A 24,539-nucleotide genomic window follows, 5' to 3' on the forward strand; every position below is an offset into this window, starting at 1 on the left:
CTACATCAGGGGTGTCAAACTCAATCACGCAGGGGCCCGAAATCGAAAACACACCTCAGATCGCAGGCCAAACACAAACATTTATTGATCACACAAAAATGCTTTTTAAAACTTTAAAATGTAACTTTTTAACGTTACTATGAATAAAAACAGCCAGGAATATTATTACAGTATTCAAGATTTTGTGTTTAAGCGTCACAGATGACCTCTCAGGTGTTAAAGGGTTAAATAACTTTCAATATTTTACTCTCCATAAAAATATATTTTGTAAAAATTATACAAGTTAGAAATAAGCGTAAGAAAACATCAGATCATTAAAAATAATGCAATAAAATGATCCTTGAATGGCCTTGACTTTGACACATCTGCTCTTAAGGATTGCTGAAGTGGGCGGAGCAAATTCCTGTCAAACCCACTGTAGCCATTCAAAAAAAGTTTTGGTAGTGTCTAAGATGGTCCGTCTGGTGTGTTTTTTGCCACGTGTGGGATCGCAGAATTTAGAAAATAAAACACTTTGCCAGTAACAGAAAATAAAATAGACAAAAGTCTGTTTTTTATGCTTTTTTTAAAGCAGATTTGACATGTTTTTCTGCGTTTTGATCCTTTGTTGTCTTTTTGCTCATCGAGGGCAGCATTGTTGTAGCGTCTCCCCTTTGTTCAAACACACCCTGATGTCTACATGAGTGTTAGCAATTGTCAGATTTCAAACAGTCATTGTTCAAAGGCGTGCCAACCTGGAGTTTGGCCCAGAGTTGGCACCTGAACCCTTCACTGAGTGTCTCAGTTACATAGCTGAGTGTGAACTTTCCTCTTTCCAGGACCAGGGGGAATCCCGCCCAGAGGGCTGCTGGGAGATGGTCCCAATGACCCCAGAGGAGGAACTCTGTTGTCCGTCACCGGGGAGGTCATCGACCCCAAGTGAGTTGTTCTGCTGTTGTCTGAAAATGTGCAGCGTTCAGGAATGTTGTTGTGAGATGCAGTTGGTTCATTCTAAAGGTTTTTAAAGACTGGAGGCTTCTGCGACATCTGTGCTTCTTTTAGCCTTTCAGAAATATCAAATAAACAGAATATCAGCAGCTCTTCAATGATTGTATGTGCAAAAAGCAAAAGTACAAGTCATTTATCTAATATCTGCTGAATCATTTCCTATTAGTTAACATGATCCCACTCCGATCATCTTTGATATATTCTAAAAGCATTCCCAGTGGGTTTTTAATTATGATTGTGCCATTTTTACCCCAAATCAAAACCCCTGTATTGTTTTCTGGGACATAGTTTCTGCAGAGAGCCAGGAGTTCATTAGAAATTCACCTCTAAAATACCCCTTAGAAATACTTTTCAGTGTGCTTACTACATCATAAATACAGTCTTTTTCTAGCTGCATTTTTACGTCTGCTCCTGATTCACAACAATTTAAATAAAGAAATACACAGAAATGCAATTGGAGCCTAATTTTCTTTATTTATGTCCTCCATCATCAGAAAAGTTCCACAAAAACATATTAAAAAACACTGAAATGACTTTTATTGGAGTGGGTCTAAATTATGGATCACTCATACTGTTTTCTCTGCCGAAAAGCTGCCCCAAAGCATGATGATTCCACCTCCGTGCTTCACAGGTGCTATGGGATGCAGATCAGCACCCATTCATTCAAAAAGAGCTCAATTTTGGTCTTATCTGGTCACATGATCCTCTCTCTCATCATTTAAATTATATATTTTTTGCCTTACTGTAACCAACCCAGCAGGATTATGATTTTACGTGTTTTATTAAAAAAAAAGTTTTTTTAATTTCAGTTGTCAGGAATGTTTCATCCATTTACATAAAGAATATAAACTGGATCTTCATTTCCCGGAAGTCTTGCTGAACTCAGATATTTACCCTCCTATGTTTGTATTTAGCCGACCCTACATGGGAGCTCCGCCCCCTCACCAGGCTGCACCCGTACACATGCAACCGATGGGAGGTGGGCCTCCAGATATGAGGGGGCCCCCCATGGACATGAGAGGCCCACCCATGGGAGAGCAGCGAACCATGATGGTTGATCCACGAGGGCCTCCGATGATGGAACCTCGAGGTCCACCAATGGAAACCAGAGGTGGCTGAAGTTTTTCAAGATCTGCTTTGTGTAATGTTTGCTTTTCAGGAATGTTTTAGTCCCCGCTGACACTCTTTTCCATTTTTCCAGGACGTGACCCGAGGGCGATGGATGCCCGCGTGCCTGTGGCGGCACAGAGGGTTCCCATGGCAACAGGAATGCAGGGCCCCGTTCCTCATAGCATGGGACCAAATGCTCCTCTACCTGCAAGACCGGTACGAAACATGTTTGTCCACGTGTGACTCTGCAGGAAAGAAAACTGCTTTGTAATTGAGTATTGTTTATGAACTCACACTTTGCAGAATCACTGTTGAGCAAACTAATACACAAAAATAATTGATAAAAAGAGGATTTAGACTTTGACAGTCTGTGTGTTTGTGTTGAGCAGGGTCCAGGTATATCTGGCGTTCCTCCATCAGGAGGAGGTTTCAGTCCCGGACAGAGTCAGGTCTCCACACAGGACCACGAGAAGGTCAGGAAACTCCTAAATACATTAATCAGACATTGGATCCCACTTTAAATGCCGGTTTACCTCTGCTCCGTCTGCTTTGTCACAATGAAACAGAACATTTATTAATCAATCAGAATGTTTACATCATCTCTGTTATGTCTGACGTCCGTCCCTATGCAACGCAAGCTTTACACAGCAGTTCTATTCCAGTCTGTTGACATGTCAATGTTGTGGTAGAAACCCGGAGAAACAGCAAACTGCTCCGGCCTTCAAAATATATATATATTTTTTAATTTCAAAATAAAGCTTTATAACATTTTATTTTATATTTAAGGTGACAGTAAGGACAAAAAAAGCAAAAAGTTTCTCCCAAATAATAATCATCTCTTTTCAGGCCGCCCTGATCATGCAGGTCCTGCAGCTGACCCCGGAACAGATCGCCATGCTGCCGCCAGAGCAGAGACAGAGCATCCTCATCCTTAAAGAGCAGATTCAGAAGACAGCAGGAGGGGCACCTTGATCTGTCTGATGGATGGAAACAAAAAAAAAAAAAAAACAACGGTGACTGTTCAATTTTTTTTTTAAACCATCCTTTTGTTTTCATCAGCTCAGTTATGTTGACGCATGTTCCTTCTTTTCCATCAGCTCTGGCCCCTCCCTGCTGAAGTCCTCCCACCTCAAGTGTTTTTGTAGTTTTTCCTTTGTTTTGTATCATAGTGAAATGTTTCAGAGGAAGATGCTCAAGAAGCAAAGAGTTCAACCGTAGACGTCACAAACCTTCATCTTTTTCATGTTTAAGCTCTGAAACCGATTTGTCAATAAAAGAAAATCCTACACAATTATCCTTGTTTTTATTTAAAAAAGAAAACATGACTACTTTCTATCTTCATAGACAATGATTAACCACAGGGGTTTGTGTCCTTGCACGTATTTTTTCCCCTAATCAGGGAAATAGTTTGGAAAATGAAGGACGCAGAACAAAAGTTCATTCTAAACAAACTTTATTAACCAGTATATGTTTCATTTTACAAATGAGTTTCCTGTGACACAATTAGTTAAACATGTTTAACATGTTTAAACCGGAAATTTCTCAGCACAATAGAAAATGTCGTCAGAAATCTCAGATGAAATTGATAACCTAAGCATGACGGAGCCTTTTTCCTATTTTTTTGTAACATTTTATTCAAAAATAAAACAAAAATGATAAAGTTCTCCCACAAGAAGAAATAATTTTGCCCCAAATATTCCCCATAAAAGTGCATTCAGCTTCATACAGTGTGAAGAAACATGGTTTAAAAATGCTATATTGTATTTTTTTTTTACAATAATAAAACATTAATGACAGAGCAGCTGAAAGCTAATATAATATTTACAATAATGGCTTACCATAAGCCACAGTGAGTCACTCAGGAGCACAGATCAGGCAGCATTTCCTCATCTTTATCAAATGACGGGAAAAAGAACCTGTCACACCTTTTTACCACCGTCAGTCCTTGTCAGAGTCAGCCTGATATTTTCTAAATGTTTGGGGGAGATATATTTGCTCTTAAAAGTTTTCTTTATTAAAATAAAATTTTGTCTTGCGAGGATCCACATCTGAATATTTGGCACATTTCTTCTCCAGGACCTTTGCCAGAGCTGCAGGGCCGCAGAGGAACGTTCCCACCACAGACCTGAACACAGACGGGAAGACTTTTACTTCAATATTCACAATAAAGTTATAGGAACATTTTTTAAAATGGAATTTTAAGAGTTTCTAATTTAATGTAGCTGTTTAAAAGTATTTTGAGTTCGGTCTCATTAATAAGACAATAATTGAAAAAAAAAGCCTTTTTCATACGCAGGGTTTTCTTTGCGGACTTGATCGAATTCTTTGTCCCAGTTAGGTCGACCGTAGTGGGTTTTCTGTTTGAGTCCTGTGACCACGTCTGTGTCCTCGTCAAAGTGAACTATGACTTGATTCGTCTGTTGAAGAGAGTAAGAAAGACTCAGCTGAGTTTAGGCTGAAACTGCTGGTTTTCAGGGTTCAGATAAACTGATGTTCATACATGGCCTTGATCCCAGCCGGTCAGAAAGAGCTTGTAGGTGAGGAAATCCCCCAAGCCTCGCTCCTCCATCTCCTTCTCCAACACCTGCAGAAGGTCAGCAAACCACTCGAAGGCGTGGGTTTCCCGGCACAGCCAGTAGAAATAAATCTGGCACCAGGAAGCACATGAAAGGCGTGTTCAACACAAAAGAGCTCTGTTACATGATTGCTATTGTTTAAACACAATAGTTAATCAAATAAAGCCTCAGACGCATCAGTCATGCCCGTGTGTTGAAATAAATCAGTCACTTTCAGTGAGATGCTTCACCTTTCTGGTGCGGAGCTTGGGATCGGACTCTTTGAATTTGTACCAGATGGATTTCATGATGGAGGCGAAGGGTGTGACCCCGATGCCAGCGCCGACCAGCATGCTAACCTCGTAGTCAAACACATCCTCGCTGGCGGTCCCAAAAGGTCCGTCCACGCCCATCCTGAAGACAGACGGAATGAAATCACACATTTAAAGAAGAAGATGTGCAAAGCTTTTTTTTCTCATCTGTGGCGTTCCCTGTGGTGTACCACAAGGCTGTGTGTTGGAGCCGGTTCATTTTTTAGGAAGTTGCTTTTTTAGGAAGATATTTGACGAACAGTACATAGGAATATTACATTTTCCCATAAGTTGAGATTTTTTTACATTAGCACATTTATTAGAGTACAATTGTGAAATTGTTTATTTTTTTAAATGAATTAAAATAAAAAAGGGAAGACAACATTTCACAATGCTTTCTGTTTAAGTCCATGATTGTATCATCACCAAAGTGAAATATTATCAGATCAACCACACATTTGTGGTGTACCACAAGGCTTTATACTCGGCCCATTTGATTTTTAACAAGACAGAAACCACTTTAGCATTTTGAAATTATGATTAAAAGTTGATTAAAACAACCGATTGTCCCATAAAAACTCCTAAAAAAATCTTAAAATAAACAGCAGTGACACATTTTTCCATGCAGTTTGCATTATTTCTGCTTCAAATCTATCTGTGTTGATCTTAAAAATGTAATATTTTTTATGACAAAGTTTTTTTTTTTTGTTGCAAAAATGTGGCTTAATATTTTTTTTAAATAAAAAAGCATAAAGCATTTTAATTTTGCATTCATCTGTGGGGTGACAAAAGAAAACAAACCACACAAAACAGCTTTAAAATATATATTTTCATAACCTTGAGCTCACTAAGGTTTAATACCACAAATCTCAACTTGTGAATCCATTTCTGACAATTTTCATGCACTTATACTTTAATATTTTTAAATAAACATTATCTATTATAAAATGTATAGTTTTTTTTAAGCTATGGTTTCAATAGGCTATTTAGAGGTTTTTAATCAAATGTGCTAAAATATCCAAATGGATTTAGGAGCATGGTCAGTTTAGATTTACTACAATGTTTGTTTTATTTCTAAGATGACTTAAATGAACTGCTTTAACAGAAAATGTATTATCATTTCAGGACAGATTTTTCATTAGGACTCACTTGGGCCCCTGCTCTCCTTCTGGAAGCTTCTGCATGACATCTATGAGCTTGTCCGTCCAGTCCCCGGCCGAGCGAATGTGGACGCTGAAGAAGTCCTCCTCGGGGGCAGAGGTCATGGTGAACGGATGCCACTCCAGCTGGGAGATGCTGGGGCAGTTGAGGAAGACGTACTGACCCACTTCCATTTTAAAGCCCTTCTTCCTCAGCTGCAGCTCCAGAACTTTGGACGGATGCATCACAATCTGGACACAGAGGTGTCCCGGTGAGAGAAACTCATCTCTCGGGAGGACAGACATGAGAGAAAGCTCACGTACCTTTCTGTATTGCACTGCCTGCATGTAGCGAATGAAACGCAGCACACGCTCGCAGACATAGATTATCATTGGACCAATCACCCACTTCCAGGTCTGAAAATGACAAAATATCGTCAGTTTTGAATCTGTTTTAGAAGTTCTTCTCTTTTTGTGAACTAAGATGAACAAACCCCGGGTTCTTTTCCTGCAAACTGGGGGATGGGACACTCAGGAACCTTTCCCCAGTCATCAGGGCGATCTTTACATAAAGTGGTGTTGTGCAGAGGCTCGTCCTGAAGACTCCTCACAATGCGCCTGCACATAGCCAACAAGTAAAACCGGCTTTAAAAAAAACAACAATTCTTTCTGCAGAACAAAAGAACGTTGAGGGAAGTCTTGTACCCGTATCCATGAAAGACGAGGCCGATGAAGAAGACGATGAAGAGGTGGTGGGTGTACCAGAACACCTCGAAGTAGCTCCGCCTGATCACCTCCATAGAGGAGGTGATGATCAAGATGAGAGACAGAGTGATGAGGACCCCCGTGAGGCCGGCGATGGAGGTGAAGGCAAAGTGAGTGGGTCTCTGCTGTGGATCCTGGAGACATTGAAGATCAGCCTCCGAACGCATCATTTCTGCATCACGTTTTCTTCAGCTTTCAAGCTGTAGGACTTACCGCATCAATGTGTTGGAGCGGGTTCAGGAAGGTCTCGTTTCTTTCATCTTCTAGTCTGGACAGAGCGGTGCTCAGCTCATCGTAAAGGCCAAGCTTACTGTTGTTGAGCCACTCCAGGTTCAGCAAGTGGGCGACGGTGTGGACCGCTGTCAGAACCCACAGAAAGGAGACGTGTGATCCAAACCAGTTCACAGGGGGCCAAAACCAAAACACACCTTAGGTCACGAGTTGAACAGGATAAACATTTATAGAACACTCTAAAACTGTAACTTTTAACATAATTATAAACTAGATATATAGCATTACCTGTGACAATGCTAGTGTGAGCTCTGTAAGCTGAATGTGGCTGCTGAAGATGTTAGTGCTGGTAGCTGAAGATGCTGAAATTGATCATTTAAAACGCTGAAGCTGATAGCTGAAAATGTTGAAGTTGAAGGCTGAAATCACTGAAGCTGAAACCCAGCTAAAATTTTAGCTAAATGCCAATTAGCCTCAAAAAAAGAGAGAGAAACCTAAGTTAGCCAAAACAGCTAGCATGTAGCTAGAACATTAGCTAAACTCCAAAATAGCCTCCAAAGCTCCAATGCCAATTTTAAAACTTTAAAATAGTAACTTTTTAACATAATTATGAATAATAAAAACAAGCAGGGATATAATTCCAGTATAAATAAACTCAAACCTTAAATAACTTTCAATATTTTACTACATAAAAATATATTTTGTTTTGTCAAAGTTACACAAGTTGAAAATGAGCGCAATGAAATAAAAGGATCTGGAGGGCCGGATTCGGCCCTCGGGCCTTGACTTTGACACATGTCAAAGTCCGCCCTCTATACCCCATAAAACTCAAACTCCTCCAACTGAATCAGAACAATAGATGGTCATGTTGACACGATTGTTCACCTGTCATGAGAGCGATCATGTACGCCACCAGCTTGTGGAAAGTCAAATTTTGGTCCAGTTGTTTCCTCATTGTTCGACTGCAGCACTGATAAGATAAAAACAAGACAAGAAGTGGAACGTGAGCCACTGTTTCCATCCACAAACCTGTCCACATCAACTTCATTTCCCTCAACAGAAAACCTCTTCACTTAATTTTTTTGGTTAAACTTTAGCAAAAGTGAGGAGCTCCTGAGAAAGTACTGTAAAAAAAATAATAATAAAAAGACAAAGCAACTTAGTGACAGCTTTAAGTGGTCATATCAGAAGATAAAATGTTCCTTCTCAGAAGGGAAACACGATCTTACCACAAAGGAGCCTCGGATCAGAGACAGCAGGTTCCTGCACACTGGGAGGAGGATCAGCATGCAGTTAAAGTTGAGGACGGCTGCAGGAGCTCTGGCCCAGGCCAAAGCTGACTGAAGGAAAATAAAAGTATTATTTTATTGTTTAAACCATCATGTTTAAACCATCTAAAAAAGCAAAATTTGAATTAAAATAGCATCTTCTGAATATACTATATGTATATATACTTTAAGAAGAAGTCGCATATCAAAGATAAAATCTGGATTTGGTGTTTGGTTCCTGAATGCAGAATGACTTTTCTTCTTAAACTACTTAAAATTGACTTGATTCTAAACTTGGCTGAAACTTGAAATGTTTCTTTAATTTTGCCTAATCTTTTATTTCTTTCAAGAAGACCTCTCTACTTTGAAGTACTCTAGTCATTTTACCAGCAAAGCAACTCCACAGCATGATACAACCACCTCTGTGCTTCAGAGCTGAAATTACCATTCCACCAGAACACACTAGGTGCACAAATGCAACAACAAAAACCCAAATAAAATAGGTATACAGATGTTTTTTTTTTTTTTAATCATCAGAAAAGAAGAAAATTCTGCTGCAACAATAAATTAAAGAAAAACCTTTAATAAGAAGGTAGAGCGAAAAAGGACAAAAAGGCGATTGAATAATTCCAAATATGAAGCAATATATTTATTAAACATAAAAAACAGGAGAAAGAATACTAAATTAAATTAAATTATTACTAATTGGCAATTTAATGTTAAAAAATGAATTCACTTTTAGCAAGGATGGAAATTATTTTAAACTTTTATCCCTAAAAGAAATAATTTTTCTTATGCCAAAATACTTAAATATGCAATTCTCAAAATGTTTGTTGTCACAACATTTTGAGGGATAACAATACAATTTCTGGTAAAAATATTTTTTTTCTACACAAAATAGTTTTATTCGTAAATACTTTTATTAACATGTTTTAAAATTGACCTTCAAAATGTTATGTCTATTTACTTACCCCTAACAAGTGGCGTGTGTAGTAAAACGACTCATCTTGGTCATAGTAGAGATAATACCACACAAAGAGGAATGTGTTGAGGGTCATCCAGACCACCTGCAAACGCAAAAATCTTTAGTAAAAACAAATTCAAAAAACAGATTTCTGCTTGAATGAAGCCAACGTCCTCTCCAGGTGCAGGTAAGGATGAACCTACCACCATCACAGCTGGAAACCCGTTGTTGATGATCCAGTTTGCCATGTCTGGAAGTGTGTGCACGTCTTCTCTGCACCTTCGGTCCACCTGCACCTGTGGCTTTATAGCGCCCCGCTCCTCCCACTGAGCCGTGATGAAGAGGAAACAAAAGCTGCAGCGTCTGATTGCGCAGCTCAGGAAATTTCAGGTGAATGATTGCATTCCCCGGCACTGGAATGAGGACGGACAAAACTTCACTGTGGCAGGAACGAGGAAGCGATCGTTACAACCTCCAGGAAATCTTCACCTGTTTGTCTGGGAAATCATTACTTTTTATAACACAAAGGAAGCCAGTGTTTGGAGGTTTATTGCAGAAAAAAAAACAAGGAGCGATTTTTCTTTAGGACAATTTATTAAAGGTTCAAGTAGTACAATAGTAGTCAAGGCACTGTAAAAGATCTTAGCTAAACAAATAAGTGAAAGTTTTTTGTTTTTGTAGTATTTTCAGTGTTAAAGTGACAGACAGATCCAACACAAACCCCTCAGGACAGTACACTTCTTTTGTTCTTTCACGTAAAAACTTTTGCTAATTCAAGGCAACCAGACAATGTAAGGCATTTTGGGAAACCCTTTCTCAGCTTTTCGCTGCTATCTGGATGCAGAAGCAAACAGGTGTGACAGGGAACCCTGAGAAAAAGTGAAGTGAGGGCGACCTGCTCAGAGTTTGGCCTCACACACACTTGGCACATGTCCCTCACACCTGGCTCAGCTCTGCTCCGTGAAGAACAGCCTTTGTGCACGGCTGCATACTTTCACATGCTACATTTTTTAGGGTAGGCGGGGCCTTTGTGGTGCCCCCTTAGTGTCTGCCTGGACTCCAAACTGACAAGTCAATAAGTGAGTCTGTGCCTGGTTTGTTCCCCAGGGCGCCCTCTAGAGGAAAACACAGAGAAGTACAGGCTTGTGTTTCATTTTATTTTGTCTCAAGCTGCCTCCATCGTGTTTTCATCGAAAGCCATCGGCCGGTCCCCCCTCAGAGCGGAGTTCTCTGGATGAAGGGGCATCAGCAGCTCCACATGTTCCCTCGATCCCCGCACCAAAGTGGGGGCTGTGGAGTATGAATGTGAGGTGGCCTCCTGCCTCCTCCTGCTCTTCTGTCGGCAGCTGCACTGAAGGCAGTTGTGGATGTTGTGCTGGAAGAGGCTCCTGAAGGGGTGGCAGAACTCGTAGAAGAGCAGCATGAAGAGCACGGCCAGGCTGTAGCAGATCAGCAGCTGGACGGCCAGCAGCGGCGCACACACGTACTCATAGAAGTCCGATTTGAAGAAGTACCAGAGCGTGATGAGGAGCAGGTTCTCCACGAAGCGTCCGGAGTAGTACATCGCCAGTTGAAGCCAGTTGTGCTTCTTCTCAATGAGGTCATTGTCGGCGAGGTCCAGCTGCACTGCCGACCAGCAGAAGATGTTGATGCAGGCGAACAGCACCGTGAACAAGCTCAGCACGATGCAGGTGCCCAGCTTAGAGAAGTTTTTCTCCACGTCGCCAGTAGGGGAGGTTTTTTTGCACCAAAGCCTCACCCAGGGGAGAAGCAAGAAGAAAAAGAAGTTCAGCAAGCCGACGAGGATCACCCAGTGAGTGAGGGCCGTGCTGAAGAGGACCAGAGCCGTCACCCGGGTGGCGATCTCCAAGCCTCTCCACACTATCATGCAGAAGTAAGCCACGGGGCGCAGCCGCACTTTGTAGTCGTCGTACCGGATCTTGATGGCCAGAACGTTGCACACCAGAGCGCCGTAGATGATGGAGATGAGGCTGATGATCATCAGAGCCACTGAGAAGACAGACAGGACTTTGAATGAAGACAGCATTCAGTTTTCACAAAAATCTCACATTTCCTTCCTTTTCCCTGTAGTTCTGTGGCAGATGACAGATCATCGGTTTGACATCAGCTTTTTGTGCTTCTGCCAAATTATGCAAGAACCAACCCAAACATCCAAGTTCTGCCACATATTTTTGATATATTCTCAACAATACTTTCCCTTTAGCCCCATACAATCATACTCCCACCTCTGTTATACACTTCACTCGTTGAGTTTAGCTGTTTTGCCCTTGTGTCCTATTATGCTACATTCACACCGGGGTCAGAAAAATGCGTTCAAGCTACCACTTCCAATTAAAAATGGATGTAAAGGCACATATATGCATGTTTTTTTTTTCTTTTTTTGGGCTATTTTTATTTTATTATTAGTTTTTGGCTGCTATTAATAGCTGCAACTCAAAATGAACAAACAAAGAAAAAATTCCCTTCAAAAGCCTTGAAGAACATTGTTCTTGGCTTCTCCAGAGTTAAAATTAAGTCGGTCAAATTTAAGTTTCTAATTAACTACCTGACTGAGATCCTAAAATGAACTGAAGTGATCCCTTTTGACTGTTGATTGGAGCTTTGGCTGCAGCTAAGGGTGTAAATCTAACTGTAGCGCCACCATGTGGTTAATAACTTAATAGCCAGAATCAGCAGCCTGAAGAGGCCAAACAGCTGTTGAACTGAGAAAAAGCTGCAGAGAAACATCACAGCTGAGCAGGACAATCATTTGATTTGAATTCACTTTTGTTAAGAAATTTGTTATTAAAATGAGGTGCAGATGATCTAAAGATATTGAAGGAATGAAGTCTAATTTATACTGTCGGATCTGAGCTTTCTCCATACAGTCAACCATGTGAGCACCATGCTCTTAGTAGCTAATTTACTCAGAAAATTTGCAGAAGAATATCAAGTTATGTATTTAAAAATAAAATAATAAAATAATAAAATTTCAAATTTGTCATTTTTTTTGGGAGATTTCCCTGACTTGGTATAACTAAGTTCAGCCTTACGTCTTCCATCAAGGACATATCTCTCCTGGATTGCGGCGTACAGCTGGAGTGTCAGCTGGGGGGTGGAGCCCAGGAACGCCTGGATGACGGTGGTGCGTTCAAAGGCGTCCCTGTGGGTGGCCAGGTTGCGTTCCACCTGGCCAATGTGAATCTCCCGTTCCATCCTCTGGCCCTTCTTCAGGAAGTTCCTTTTGGTGATGGTGACGTAAGAATCTTCCATTTTCCCGGCTTTGCAATAGAGTATGAGGGCTTCTAAACACCTGAGGAACAAAATGATTATACTTTAACACCAACAGGGGGCAGTGTTGTCTTTTGTCATTTTTAAAGTCCCACTCCAGTCATCTTTTGCTCCATTTTAAAATCATTCTTAATGGTCATTTCATTGTGATGATGCTGTTATTAACCCAAACTAAAAAAACTGTTGTTTTCTAGAACATAGTTTCTGCAGAGCAGTAGGAGTTTGTTAGAAATTCACCTCTGAGTTGACTGATCTGCAGCCTGACATAAAATGTATGAGTAATGATCCTTGTGGTTTCATGCATTTCAATTTTCTTTTGTTGTGCTGAATGAGATGTTCTTGTTTTTGCAGCCTGGTTGTCCCTAATATCTAAGATAGCACAGCTCCTAAATCTAAACTGTTAGTGCTTTCTTATGAATATAATTCTTAATGATCTCATTCAAAATTATGACCCCAAAGGAATGTATGGAGCTAAATTGAGGCCAATAGTATTTGAAACCCAAATAATACAAATAGAGTAAAATGTTGGTGTTTGACCAAAAAAAAAAAAAAGGATAATTTCTGACCGTAATGATCCAAGTTCTCAGTCAGTGAATGCACCGCACCGGGACTGAAGTTACCACCCTCATCGATTTTGACTGGTCTTTCATGTTAGCCCCCCACGACGCTCCACAACGGGGCCAAAAGTTTTTAAACTGAAATTTTGAGCTTTTAAAATAAAAAAAAAACAGAACATTTGAAGCGAAAAATAATTACATTTATTTTAGAATGGCAACAAGTTTCAGATATTTTCTTTCTTTCTTTTTGGGTCAAACACAGATATTTTATTTAGATTTCAAATAATAAATACATTTGGAATAAAGCCGATTTTGAGGAAAGCATCAGTTCTCTTTTCTTTTGTGGAATTAAGAAATAAAAAAAAAACAATTTAAACCCCATAACCATGAGTGTTAACTGTGATTTTAGTCAAATGAAGTCTGAAAGGATATAGAGAAAAACAGATGTTGGAATAGTCTTTGATTTGTGAAGGCAGTGTGGCTGCAGAGCACGTGAGGCTCCAGTAGGGGGCGCTTAGAGAAAAGCAAACAGGGCAATTGGAGCTGGGAGGGGATCGCAGAAAATCTTAGGGTGTGGCTCCTGATGTTTGCAAGGTAAATGTGTGTGTCAGAAGAGAATATACCTTTTCATGTAGAGAAAAAAATAAATTACGCTTATAAAAGTGCAGTTTATATATATATATATATATATATATATATATATATATATATATATATATTTATATATATATATATATATTTGAAAGGCGGTACAAGGCGTTGAAGCGAAAAAACAAACTCTGAAGCAAGCCGTTTCAGAGCAAACAGGAAACAAAAGCCACCTAAACTAGAGGGACAAGTTTCAACTTGGCAAACACATGAAGACATGCATGTTAAAGCTCATGTTAGGCAAACAGTATTCGACACAAAATCTTCAATCCTCCAGGGCTGTATTGCATTAGCGTGCTGGAATGTACGATGAGATACTGTTTTGAATGCTTCCAGCACAGAAGGGTTTCTTGCAGCTCCAGAGCAACACACTGAACTGAACCTGACCTCAAGAAATCCCGTCTTTCCTCCCCAGCACTGGCCCGTCACACATTCTTTCCATTGAAAGCCAGGGGCACAGTCAGATCTTTCAGTTTCGCAGTTGGGAAGCACAGATTAACAGGCAAAATTCTTATTCTAACTTTTTTTTCTCTAAAATATCACAAGTTCATTTCATTTTAGAAGAACACAATCGAAAAAAGGAATAATTCCAAGGCAAAATTGCTATAAGAGACTGCACATGCAGCCTCCACATGCACGCTCCTCCCCTCATGAAAGCAGCAGCAGCAGCAGTTTGTGCTGGTGCTTTAGCCCATTCAGGAAATAACCACTCTTTAGCAAGCTCATCCTGTTTTGGTCTCTCAGGATCGGTGACACCGACTCATCAGAGTCGAGTGTAAGACATCCAGAGGCTCTACATGCACAGACCGGCTCCTCCTTTTTCTGAGAAAATAGTCAGAGAAACAAGAACATCACCAGCTTGAATTCTTTGGGGTGTTTTTTTTTTTTAAAAGGGAGATGTTTGTGTAGCAACGCAATCAGCACTTACACCACCTCGCAGTCTCACAGGAAGTCTCTCATCTGAGCAGAGAGGCAGCAAAGATGATGATGAGCTTCAACCGGAACCACAGAACATAAAACACACGTTCACTCCAACGGGGATCACGACAAAACTGTCTTAGGCGGGCGTGCGTGGGAGAAAATGTGAGCTCACTTCTGTTTTGGGCGGCACAGGTTTCTGCTTTAGACAAGGTAAAAGTCTTTCAGGGTGGGTCTTGTTGGGCCAGAACTAAACTGGTTCAGAACGTACTTAGAAAACAGGAAATATGTTGTGTCAATTGGTAACTTCACATCTGTGCCAACAGAAATTACATGTTGAGTTCCCCAAGACTCCATCCTGGGACCCCTTCTATTTAACATCTACATGCTCCCACTGGCCCAGGTTATAAAGAACAACAACATTAGTTACCATAGCTATGCAAATGACACACAGATATATATTACATTGACACCAGGAGACCGAGGCCCTGTACAGGCTCTTGGTAAACTCATTGAGGACATTAATGACTGGATGTGCTGCAATTTACTTCAGTTGCAAACAAAAACAAAACTGAGGTTATTGTCTTTGGGGCTAAAGAGAAAAGGTTGGACGTCACTAAAGAGCTTCAATCTATTCAACTCAAAACTACCAACCAGGCCAGAAATGTGGGTGTAGTGATAGACACAGACCTACACCCACGTTTTAGAAATCACAATTATTGTTGCTGGCAAATTTAATATCAAGATTTGGGCATATTTGACACAAATTTAAAAAAGTTGGCCTAAGTTTGAACTCTGGGTGAAGCTTCTGTATGTTTCCTGTCCTGATGTTGAAACTGCAGCACAGGAGCAGAAACGTTACTCCGAGTAACCTCATATTAAAAAATCCTCATTTTGTTTCACATCCTCCTTTTGTTTCCCTTTCTTTGGATATTTCTGAAGCTACGTTCATACCAACACATTTAAGTGACCACTTAGAATAAAAACTATGTTTTAGGCAACCGTTTATAAACTCTTGCGTTCACGTCTCACTATGCCAAGTTTTTAAGTCCATTTTTAGGCTCTACATACAAAATGCGGCGTCCTTAATGAAGACCTTGGCCCAGAAAGACATAAATTGAGACCTTGCCCCAGGTGAGGGCCATCTTCTAGTATCACCCAAGGGTCGTAGGCTGGAGACAACTACAAGATTAGCATCACACATAAAGGTTAGATATTTTTGCAACAGAGCTCAAGCAAACAGACTTGCTGTGGAGGATGCAGAAATGCTGACTGGCAGCAATAGAAAAAGCTAGTCCACCTGGTCGGCTGTATGCATGGAGACAGGACCTCCTCCCCTGGAGGACATGATGATGGTGGTGATAGAAGACCATACGAAGTCCAAAAAAAGTTCTTTCAAGTCAACTCTAGTGGGTTTCTCTGAAGCACATGTGTCAAAGTCAGGCCAGGTAATTATATCCAACCTTCCAGATCATTTTATTTTATTGTTATCTATGGCTCTTTGTTATCTTGCGTGCATTTCAAACTTGTATAATTTTGATAAAATATATTTTTGTGGAGAGTAAAATTTTGAAAGGTTTAAATTAATTTATTGTGGAATAATATTCCTGCCCGTTTTTATTATTCATAATTATGTTTAAAAAAGTTACGGTTTTAAAGTTTTAAAAATTGGCATTCTGACAGCTTTTTTGGACCATTTTGGTATTTCTCACGATTTTTTAAGGCTGTTTTGGAGATAGGCTAATATTTACATGCTAGCTGTTTTGGCTAATGTAGGCTTTTTGAAGTTTAGCTATTTTTCAGCTACAATGATCGCTGTTTGGCTAATTTAGTTTTAGAGTGTTTGATAAATGTTGATCCTGTTCAGCCTGCGACCTAAGGTGTGTTTTGATATTTTGACCTCTTGTGCAAATGAGTCTGACACCCCCTGCTCTAAAGTATGAAACCAAACAAACAATCCAGTTGCCAAAAGAATGAGAAACATCTCTATTGCAAAAAATGGGTCTTCTTTGCAAAGCTCAAAGTTTTCTTCTTTGAACTTTTCTTTCTGTTCTGGCACAGCAGCTTCCAGATGTACAGATGTCCTAACCGTTGATTCCAGATAGTCTGCTTTGACACGACGCTGTGAAAGCAGAACTAACCAAAGAAGGGTGTGAAATGTTTTGGCATTCCCCTTCACGCAGAGGAGGAATTGTCAGCAGAATTCCTGCGACAGGGTGAAATCATTTCTTCCAAACTACTTTCATGAGTTCGTTTTAAGGAGAGCTTTCCTGAACACATCTGTCCAGACCTGTGGAGACCAAAGCATGGAATTCACTCCACCTTTCAATCCCGCTCAGTGAATGAGGGGGGGTCAGCAGGGAGGAGGCCATTCCAGTCAGCATGACAACATGCTATGGCTGTCACACAAAGGACTGGAGAGAACATTCTGAGCAAAGAAGTTCCTAAAAACTAAAGCATGCAAAAATCATTTATCTCCTTTTTTTTACAAGAACAAGTGAAGGTGTCATCTTATAAGCAGCAGCATTTTTAGAGCCTCAGCGTTACAGATGGATGTGTGAACCTGCTAAAAAGTTAATAAAAAGTCTTTCCATAACAAATGTTTAGGACCCACAGGCTACAGTTGATAAACCAACAACATTTCCCAACTTCTGTTTTTTAACGAAGCGAAAAAAGAAAATGACTCCATGTTATGCATCCGCATTACTCTGTTCATTAAAGACAAGATAGACTAGCATGAGCCACACCTCTGGGCTTAAATAGTGGTAGTAAGTCGTAAGAAGTAAGTTGGCCTTCTAGGAAATAATAAATCCTCAACTTTTCTTGTACAGGACCTGTCAAAACCATAAAACAGAGGCGTTTACTTGCTGCCAACATAACATACTAGTCGCAGTTTTATCTTAATGTGTTTATGACTCATTTTCTTTTAGACCCTGAACCCTACAACTCCAAGTTGGACTGAAAATCTCCAAAAGAAAAGCTTTTTGGCTCAAACTGAACTAATATTAAAAAATCCTCTGATTGCTGCATCGATTGTCCTCTTTTAATAACGACATTATTACTGTATAGTCAGTATGTTTTCTTATGCCAATATGCAGCCAAAAATATGGTTGGATTTATTTTCCTGCAAAATTCCAAACTCATTAAATAACTTTACAGCATCTTGGAGCTGACGGCAACTCCTCTGGGTGATCTGAAATCAAAGTTCAGAGGGAAATATAGTTTAAGAAGTCCTGACAGTAAATTAAAAAAAATGACTTATGACTTCCTGAGTGAGTCACCAAACAGGTAATGCAGGCAATAACTAAAAAGAAAATAAAACAGAAGTTTTTAGGTTTCCAGATAAGAATAACAAACCATTTTTTCCTTGTAAGACTTGTAAACACGCCAATAATGAACAAGTATGCATATGATAGCATATCATTGTCAATTGTTAAAAGGAGACCCACTTTCTCCTGAGGCAGGCATTCATGGTCCAGACCGAGGGGGGACCTGTGTCTGAGGCTGGGTCCGAATTCCCACCCTAATCCCTAAGAACTAAAAAATGATATAGTGCGGGACTAGATAGTGCCTGGATTGTAAAGAAAATTCAGACACGATGCTCACTACGTTTCTTTTGTTTTTCTAAATGCCGAATATGACATCACGGATTTCACAAAATTCAAATTGAATCAATACGAACATTTCACAACGTTTATTTATGACTCCAATGTGTTCTAATGGTGAAAATGTGGATAGTTTATTCAAAAATTACATTTAAACACGTTTTTTTGCTCTAAATTGTTCAACCGCAATGCATTGTGGTCTATATTTGCTAATCTAGTGAGGATTGATGCATGCTAGATTTTTGCAAAGACTTCTGGGAAATTTCTAGTGCACTTGATTTTGGACAGCGATAGAAAATGGCAAACGCACAACAGAGTGAGTAGGGGGAGAAATGTGACATAGCTGGAGTGATAAAATGACACTAGCATCATAAGATAATGTTTGCTAAAGGCTAACGCTTTAAGCACACAATCCCAAGAGAAATTTTCTTTGCAAATCCATCACCAGAACATAGTTTGATGAATTCAATGCCAATTGCACTAGACCGCTGTTGCCCAACTTCCAGGTCCACCGGAAAGTTGCGCACACCGGTAGAAATTTAACAACCAATGGAAATACACCTACGAGCAACGCTAAAGCTAACACAATAACAACCGATGTTACAAAATCAAAGATGGGTGGGGCTTTTATACTGGAGCTGCAAGGCATGATGACATGAAACTTCTGAAATGACATGGGACTTACACCAGTTGACCAATCACAAAATATAACTACTACATTGTTTCAATCTGTAGGGGAGCGCACACAGACAGATATAGACTATAATTTAATGAAAGTTTATTTTAAACTGTCAAAAATGTGGCAATGACCAACAGAAAGCACTTTTAAAGTCCCATTTATAGAGGTCGGAAGCCTAAGAAAGTTGATTAAGTGTTTGGTTACCTTTCAAAGGTTGTTTAAACTCTCTAGGTTCTCAGCCTTGAGCTGGATACTAAGATGTAGTCATTTTTGCATTTCTACCTTTAATTAAAATGTCTAAATCACCTTTCTAAAATGTGTATGCCACACCAACATGTGTAACATGAAATATTAAAAATCTCTCATAAAATTTTAAAAGACAAAGCTTGAGTCCAAATTCTTTCCTCCTCCCTACCCCGACATTTAGCCCTCCAAATGGAGAGCTAAGGAAAAACAATGTCTTCAAATTTGGACCTCACTTCCACTCAATGACTTGGTCAGCTAGCGTTAGTGCGGAGCTTCCAACGCTTGAATATACATAACAACAGTGGTTTTATAACTTTAAAAAGTCATTCTAAAACAGAAAGTCATTACTTAGATGTAAATGTACACCTCTGTGCTTCAGAACACACCAAATAATGCACTTCTCCTCCACGGCACAGTTCAACGCGGAACCCCCTCACAACAGAGGGCTCTGTATCCTTCCACTTAGAGCACAGGTGTCAAACTCCAGCCCTGGAGGGCCGGTGTCCTACATGGTTTCCAATCAAGCTGCCATAGAAGCTTATTATTGGCTAAACACACCTGATCCAGGTAATCAGCAGCAGATAAGGCAGGTTTTCTGGAAAATCAGCAGGATGTCAGCCATCGAGGACTTGAGTTTGACATCCCTGACTTAGAGGATAGACCCTTAAAAAAACTATTTCAGATAACCCTAGCAGAACAAATGTATGGAGCTAAATTGGGGTCAACATTATTTGAAACACAAATAAAACAAATTGAAAAAAATATTATTGTTTGGCCAAAAAAATAAGTAAAATGTCCAAAACTCTTTGCTATTATAAAATAAACTTAATTATTTTCAGTTTCAAATGTTCAATTTTTTAGGTTTCAAAACTCAAAATTTTAATTTAATAACTTTTTTTCCATTTTCAATTTTTTTTCACTTTCAACTCTTTTTTTTTTTTAATCTGAAAATTTTTTGCCCCGTTGGGGCGGGGCTAACACAAAGGACCAATCAAAATCCATGAGGGTGGTAACTTCAGTCCCACGGCATTGACTGTCTTGGAGAACTTGGATAATTACGGTCAGAAATGAATAATTCCGAGTGTAAAGCAGAGTTTTATCGTGTACAAACCGCGTGTCCAAAACGCTGTTCTAGCCCATTCAAAGCGCCATATTATTGTGTTAAATAGAGGCATAGAAAATGTCCTTATAATTGTAAGAAATGGCTAAAACAATTCCTAGGCTGGAGTTGTCTCCAGTGGCCTAATAACTAGTGTGCTTTTATTGGTCATTTGTGATAGCCAACGCGCCACAACAGGGCCAAAGGTTTTGAAACTGAAATTTTCAGATTCCAAAACGAAAATAAATAAATAAATAAAAAGAGATGAATGTGGAAAAAAATAAGTTTTGAAACTGAAACTTTGTGTTTTGAAACCTAAAAAACAGAACATTTGAAGCTGAAAATAATTATGTTTATTTTAGAATAGCAAAAGTTTTGAAGATTTTACATTTTTTGGGGGGAAAATATTTTTTTCAAAATGTTTTATTTGACTTTCAAATAATGTTGGCCCAGATTTAGCTCCATACAAATGCCCCAAAAATGGAGGGATAGGGAGAAAGGGTAAAAAGAAGGGAAGAATTCGAATTGGCCCTTTTGTCTTTTCTAATTTTCTAAACTGAGCTCATCCTTGTTATTTCTTTTAAGCTGTGCCAATTTTACTGAATTGTTTGGCACAAAATCCAGCTGCTTTCCCCGCAGAAGGCCGTGGATGAGACAGGAGTTTGTGTTTCCAGACTATACGGCAGGATAACTTGGCAGAAAGCTCACAGCCGGCTCTTATTTTGATCTCTTTGTTCTGCATGCTTCAATGTATGGGAGCGTATTCATTTCAGCCATCTGTGGTGTCGCTGTGAGTGCTGTCCATCTGCACTGAGATCTGGTGCAGAGAGACTGAAATAAGATGATTAGAATGATGAAGTAGTCCGCATTATATCTGCGCAGCATCCTGTCTACTCTCAGAGGTCAATGTAGAATGCACTCTGCAGCCTCTACATTTACCTCCATATTGCATCAACGCCTTTCCAGCCATTAAGTTCATACTGAAGCCTTTATTTTGATTCAGTGTAAAGGAAAATAAATTAAAAGGTAAATTTACAGGTTTTTTAATAATAATGAAAAAACACCAGCTGTCAACTAAATGTTTATGCTCCAATGAGATTGACGTTGGTAATGTTGCAGTTTCATGATGTCATGCTGTGATAGAGATTTACCAGAGCAGATCTGCTTCAATGTAATAGAAAAATGCTGCAGCATCTTGGCTCCTTGAAAGCTACTGGAGAACTCCTTTTCAGAGGAAGAACAGGAGGTATATAATAAACATTTGGGCATTTGTGGTTTTCAAACATGAACAATGCAAAAAGTCTTGCATCAACTTGTTTTCATTTATTTGCGTTCATTTTCATTTTGACTGCTTTTTAAAATTGTTGTTTTTTATGCTCTTTCTAGACCTTCCAGGCTTATATTTTTGAATACAATGTTGCATGAATTAAAAATGTGTGTATTTGTTATTGAGTAGTTTAACTGTTTTTTTTTTTTTTGCAAAAGTTTGGTTTTAAAATCGTGAATTTGGGGTTGATTTTGCTTGGGCTCTGTCTACCCCTCCTCAACGCAGACCTAAATGATCACCAGCAGGGGTGTAACTCAGATGGATGTGGTCTCTGTGACCCACCACAACACAGATGGTGAACACTGATCTCTTTGTAGGTCTTAGATCGATAATTTGAATCCATTTAGAGCAAGAGAATTTGACACTTGAGGAATTTTTCTATGGGCTTCCAGTTAAAAGACCTAAATATATTCTTCTGTCTCACAATCTTTGTGGAACTGTGGTCATTTTTCACATTTACATAATTTTTTGGATTTAAAATGATGAAATCAGTTCTATATGTGCATCTTAGTTTATTTAAAAGATAATTAAAAAGTCTCAAACATTAATTTAGTACTTTATTATTTGAGAATTACAAATGACCGTTAATAAAACCCTCAAATTTAGTATATTTAAAAGGACTTCAATAATACTTCAGATGAAACCTATGATTTTTAAACACAGAAACGCATGAAAAACTGAAGAAGCCTGTTCATCTGCTGCACAGTCTCTTGTCTCCCATATCATAATACTCACTATCCATACATTTAATCCATGAATGGGTGTGGTTCCAATTACTTTTATGGGAAATCAATTATGACTTTAGTATGGTTTCTAGACGGTTCTTCTGACAGAGTAAGCAGTTTCAACTCTTCCAAAGGGGAAAAAAAAACAGAAACAAGCATCTATGAGAGGCAGGCCTGCACAATAGATCACAAATTTACAATTTAAATTTATAATCTCATGGAAGCCTGCAGTATTCAATTAAACAAATGGAGCCTTTTGGGCATTTGACCAATCAGATGGACCCCATTCACCTTGTTGACCAATCAAAAAGAGCTCCCCTCCTATGCAGATGTGGATCATTTTGAGTATAATGATTAAGTTACTTTAATTTAAATAAAACCGTTGCAGTGAAATGGAAATTTATTAGTTGTTTTGGCATTTTTTCTATGCATCACAAGTCTTATAATCATTGAAATATCGATCACTAATAGCGCCAGTTTTCATAATATTGTGCAGCCCCCATAAGAGGGTAATAAAAAGTATGCTAAAACTCTTCAAGCATGGATTTTATAGAATGCAAGGAGCCTGTGGCCCCCTAATTGTAGGCTCTGTGTCACAAATCTTAACTTCTTCCAACAGTTTTTTGCCTTCAAATCACAATGATTCGAATGAAGAAATGTAATTTTAAGCTTAATTTTCTTTATATATGTCCTCTATCGTGAGAAAAATGGCAAAATAACATGCTAAAAACATCAAGTACACAATTTTCATTGGAGTGGGTGTTTAAAGCTTCCACTGCAGCTGCAACACCAAATCTATAAACTCTGAGAAGGACTTTGTTTTGGAGTCCTTTTAGAGAAAATGTTGGCCCTTTTACTTAAAAACTAATTGATTGATTCCATTAAACTCTCTTCTTGCTCATAAACATACAGATATTTCCCTATTGATGTGTTTCTTGCACTTTTGTCCTGTTTTGACAGACTAAACTGTATCTGCATCACTTCATCCCTCCATCGAGGACAGTCTAATGGGCGTTCACCTACCGGATGATGGGCCCGAGCAGCAGCAGGTGCAGCAGCAGGACCAGAGGCCGGTCCCGGCCCACGTCCCTGTGGACGAACGTCAGCGTGAGCTGCGTGAGGACAGCGGGAAACACCACGAAGAAGAGGGTGAACCACATCCAGATGACGTCTCCAGATTTGTGGTACATGCTGATCAGCACCGCCGCGGACACGAACTCCGCGCAGTAGAGCAGGGTGGCCAGAACCACGCTGACGGGGGGATGGACCTTACTCTGGTTCTCCCCCACAGAGGCGTCCCGATCAGAGTCGGAGATCTCCCCGTGCTGCTCCTCCGCGGGTACTCCGCACATGCTGGCAGTGACACCTCACTGTTTGGAGGCCCTCGAGAAGAATTCTAATTCAAAAGCATAACTTTGTCCTCATCTTTCGTGCGCAGTCTTTCCCAACTTTCAAAGAAGTCGATCATCGCCGGGTTTTCATTGCGTGTTCGGGCGAGCACTCACACGCCGAACATGCCCGATTCTTTGTCCGTGGCGCCTTGCTCGGCCTCTTTCCTCCAGAGTAGACGCGTCTCTGTCGGCTCAGATGTCTGGGTGGTTTTACTTGAACTCCGAGCAGGTCGGGAAAGTTCGGTTTCGTCACCAAACTGAATCCACAGAAGCTCCGCGCGGGCGTTAGTCCTCCATATTTGAGCAAAAACAGAAGCAGAAATAAATATTCTGCTGTTTAGAAACTAGAAACTTTTTTTTCCAAAGACGCCCAAGTCCAGCAGCATGCAGCCCACATCTGGGTGTTCAGAGTCCGCAGAGGAGCGGCGTCTGTTCGGCGCGGTGCTCGTGTTTTCAACACAGAGAATAAACAGCCGCGCCGCTAGTCAAGCTAATCACAAAACACAGCTGCAGAGCGGAAATGACACGCACTGGCACTTTCAGATTAAAAGCAACAGCCGGAAATACGTGCACCAAAACCAGAGCAGATGGATGAGTGCACAAATAAACACATGAATAAATACATAAACAAACAAACAAATAAACAAGCAAACAAATAAATAAATGTATTTTAATCTTTAAAATAATGTTTTGTGGGATAAATTTGGGTAGCACTTTGCCTAT

At 39.7% G+C, this 24,539-nt stretch overlaps 3 protein-coding genes across 4 annotated transcripts in view; 1 reads left to right on the forward strand and 2 right to left on the reverse strand.

The window, feature by feature from the left end:
• Positions 1–3,388, forward strand: part of cstf2 (cleavage stimulation factor, 3' pre-RNA, subunit 2) — a 10,539-nt gene extending 7,151 nt beyond the window's left edge. The window contains exons 9-14 of one of the 2 annotated variants that reach the window (XM_024283123.1): positions 819–918; positions 1,902–2,098; positions 2,189–2,313; positions 2,487–2,570; positions 2,944–3,110; positions 3,195–3,388. In XM_024283123.1, coding sequence (XP_024138891.1) covers positions 819–918; positions 1,902–2,098; positions 2,189–2,313; positions 2,487–2,570; positions 2,944–3,069 — 632 coding nt within the window. In that variant the 3' untranslated portion in view covers positions 3,070–3,110; positions 3,195–3,388. Of the gene's footprint in view, positions 1–818; positions 919–1,901; positions 2,099–2,188; positions 2,314–2,486; positions 2,571–2,943; positions 3,111–3,194 lie in introns of those variants that run through there. The other variant, XM_024283124.1, reaches the window with a different exon arrangement.
• A 145-nt stretch (positions 3,389–3,533) lies between these two features.
• Positions 3,534–9,771, reverse strand: nox1 (NADPH oxidase 1). The gene is made up of 13 exons (XM_024283688.2): positions 9,534–9,771; positions 9,338–9,433; positions 8,328–8,438; positions 7,984–8,068; positions 7,081–7,226; positions 6,808–7,001; positions 6,597–6,720; positions 6,427–6,519; positions 6,113–6,354; positions 4,904–5,066; positions 4,598–4,744; positions 4,390–4,514; positions 3,534–4,222 (listed from the first exon to the last, which is right to left on the reverse strand). Exons 1-13 carry the CDS (start codon positions 9,576–9,578, stop codon positions 4,096–4,098), a joined length of 1,698 nt encoding a protein of 565 aa, XP_024139456.1. The 5' UTR covers positions 9,579–9,771; the 3' UTR covers positions 3,534–4,095.
• A 695-nt stretch (positions 9,772–10,466) lies between these two features.
• Positions 10,467–24,326, reverse strand: xkrx (XK related X-linked). Its single transcript, XM_024283690.2, has 3 exons — positions 23,449–24,326; positions 12,384–12,643; positions 10,467–11,340 (listed from the first exon to the last, which is right to left on the reverse strand). The coding sequence occupies exons 1-3, from the start codon at positions 23,775–23,777 to the stop codon at positions 10,496–10,498; spliced, it is 1,434 nt and encodes a 477-aa protein (XP_024139458.1). The 5' UTR covers positions 23,778–24,326; the 3' UTR covers positions 10,467–10,495.
• Positions 24,327–24,539: the final 213 nt, after the last annotated feature.

Source organism: Oryzias melastigma, linkage group LG10, assembly GCF_002922805.2.
Source record: "Oryzias melastigma strain HK-1 linkage group LG10, ASM292280v2, whole genome shotgun sequence".
NCBI classification, from domain to species: domain Eukaryota; kingdom Metazoa; phylum Chordata; class Actinopteri; order Beloniformes; family Adrianichthyidae; genus Oryzias; species Oryzias melastigma.

What these genes read in the sequence shown, in the direction of transcription:
- nox1 (XM_024283688.2), bottom strand. Translation starts at nt 9,578, where the DNA reads ATGGCAAACTGGATCATCAACAACGGGTTTCCAGCTGTGATGGTG. An exon ending in ACACACGCCACTTGTTAGGG is followed by an intron (nt 8,439 to 9,337) that starts GTAAGTAAATAG and finishes ATTTTCCTTCAG; the next exon opens with TCAGCTTTGGCCTGGGCCAG. An exon ending in CATGATCGCTCTCATGACAG is followed by an intron (nt 7,227 to 7,983) that starts GTGAACAATCGT and finishes GGGTTCTGACAG; the next exon opens with CGGTCCACACCGTCGCCCAC.
- xkrx (XM_024283690.2), bottom strand. Translation starts at nt 23,777, where the DNA reads ATGTGCGGAGTACCCGCGGAGGAGCAGCACGGGGAGATCTCCGACTCT. An exon ending in CTGCTCGGGCCCATCATCCG is followed by an intron (nt 12,644 to 23,448) that starts GTAGGTGAACGC and finishes TTTGTTCCTCAG; the next exon opens with GTGTTTAGAAGCCCTCATAC. An exon ending in ATATGTCCTTGATGGAAGAC is followed by an intron (nt 11,341 to 12,383) that starts GTAAGGCTGAAC and finishes CTGTCTTCTCAG; the next exon opens with TGGCTCTGATGATCATCAGC.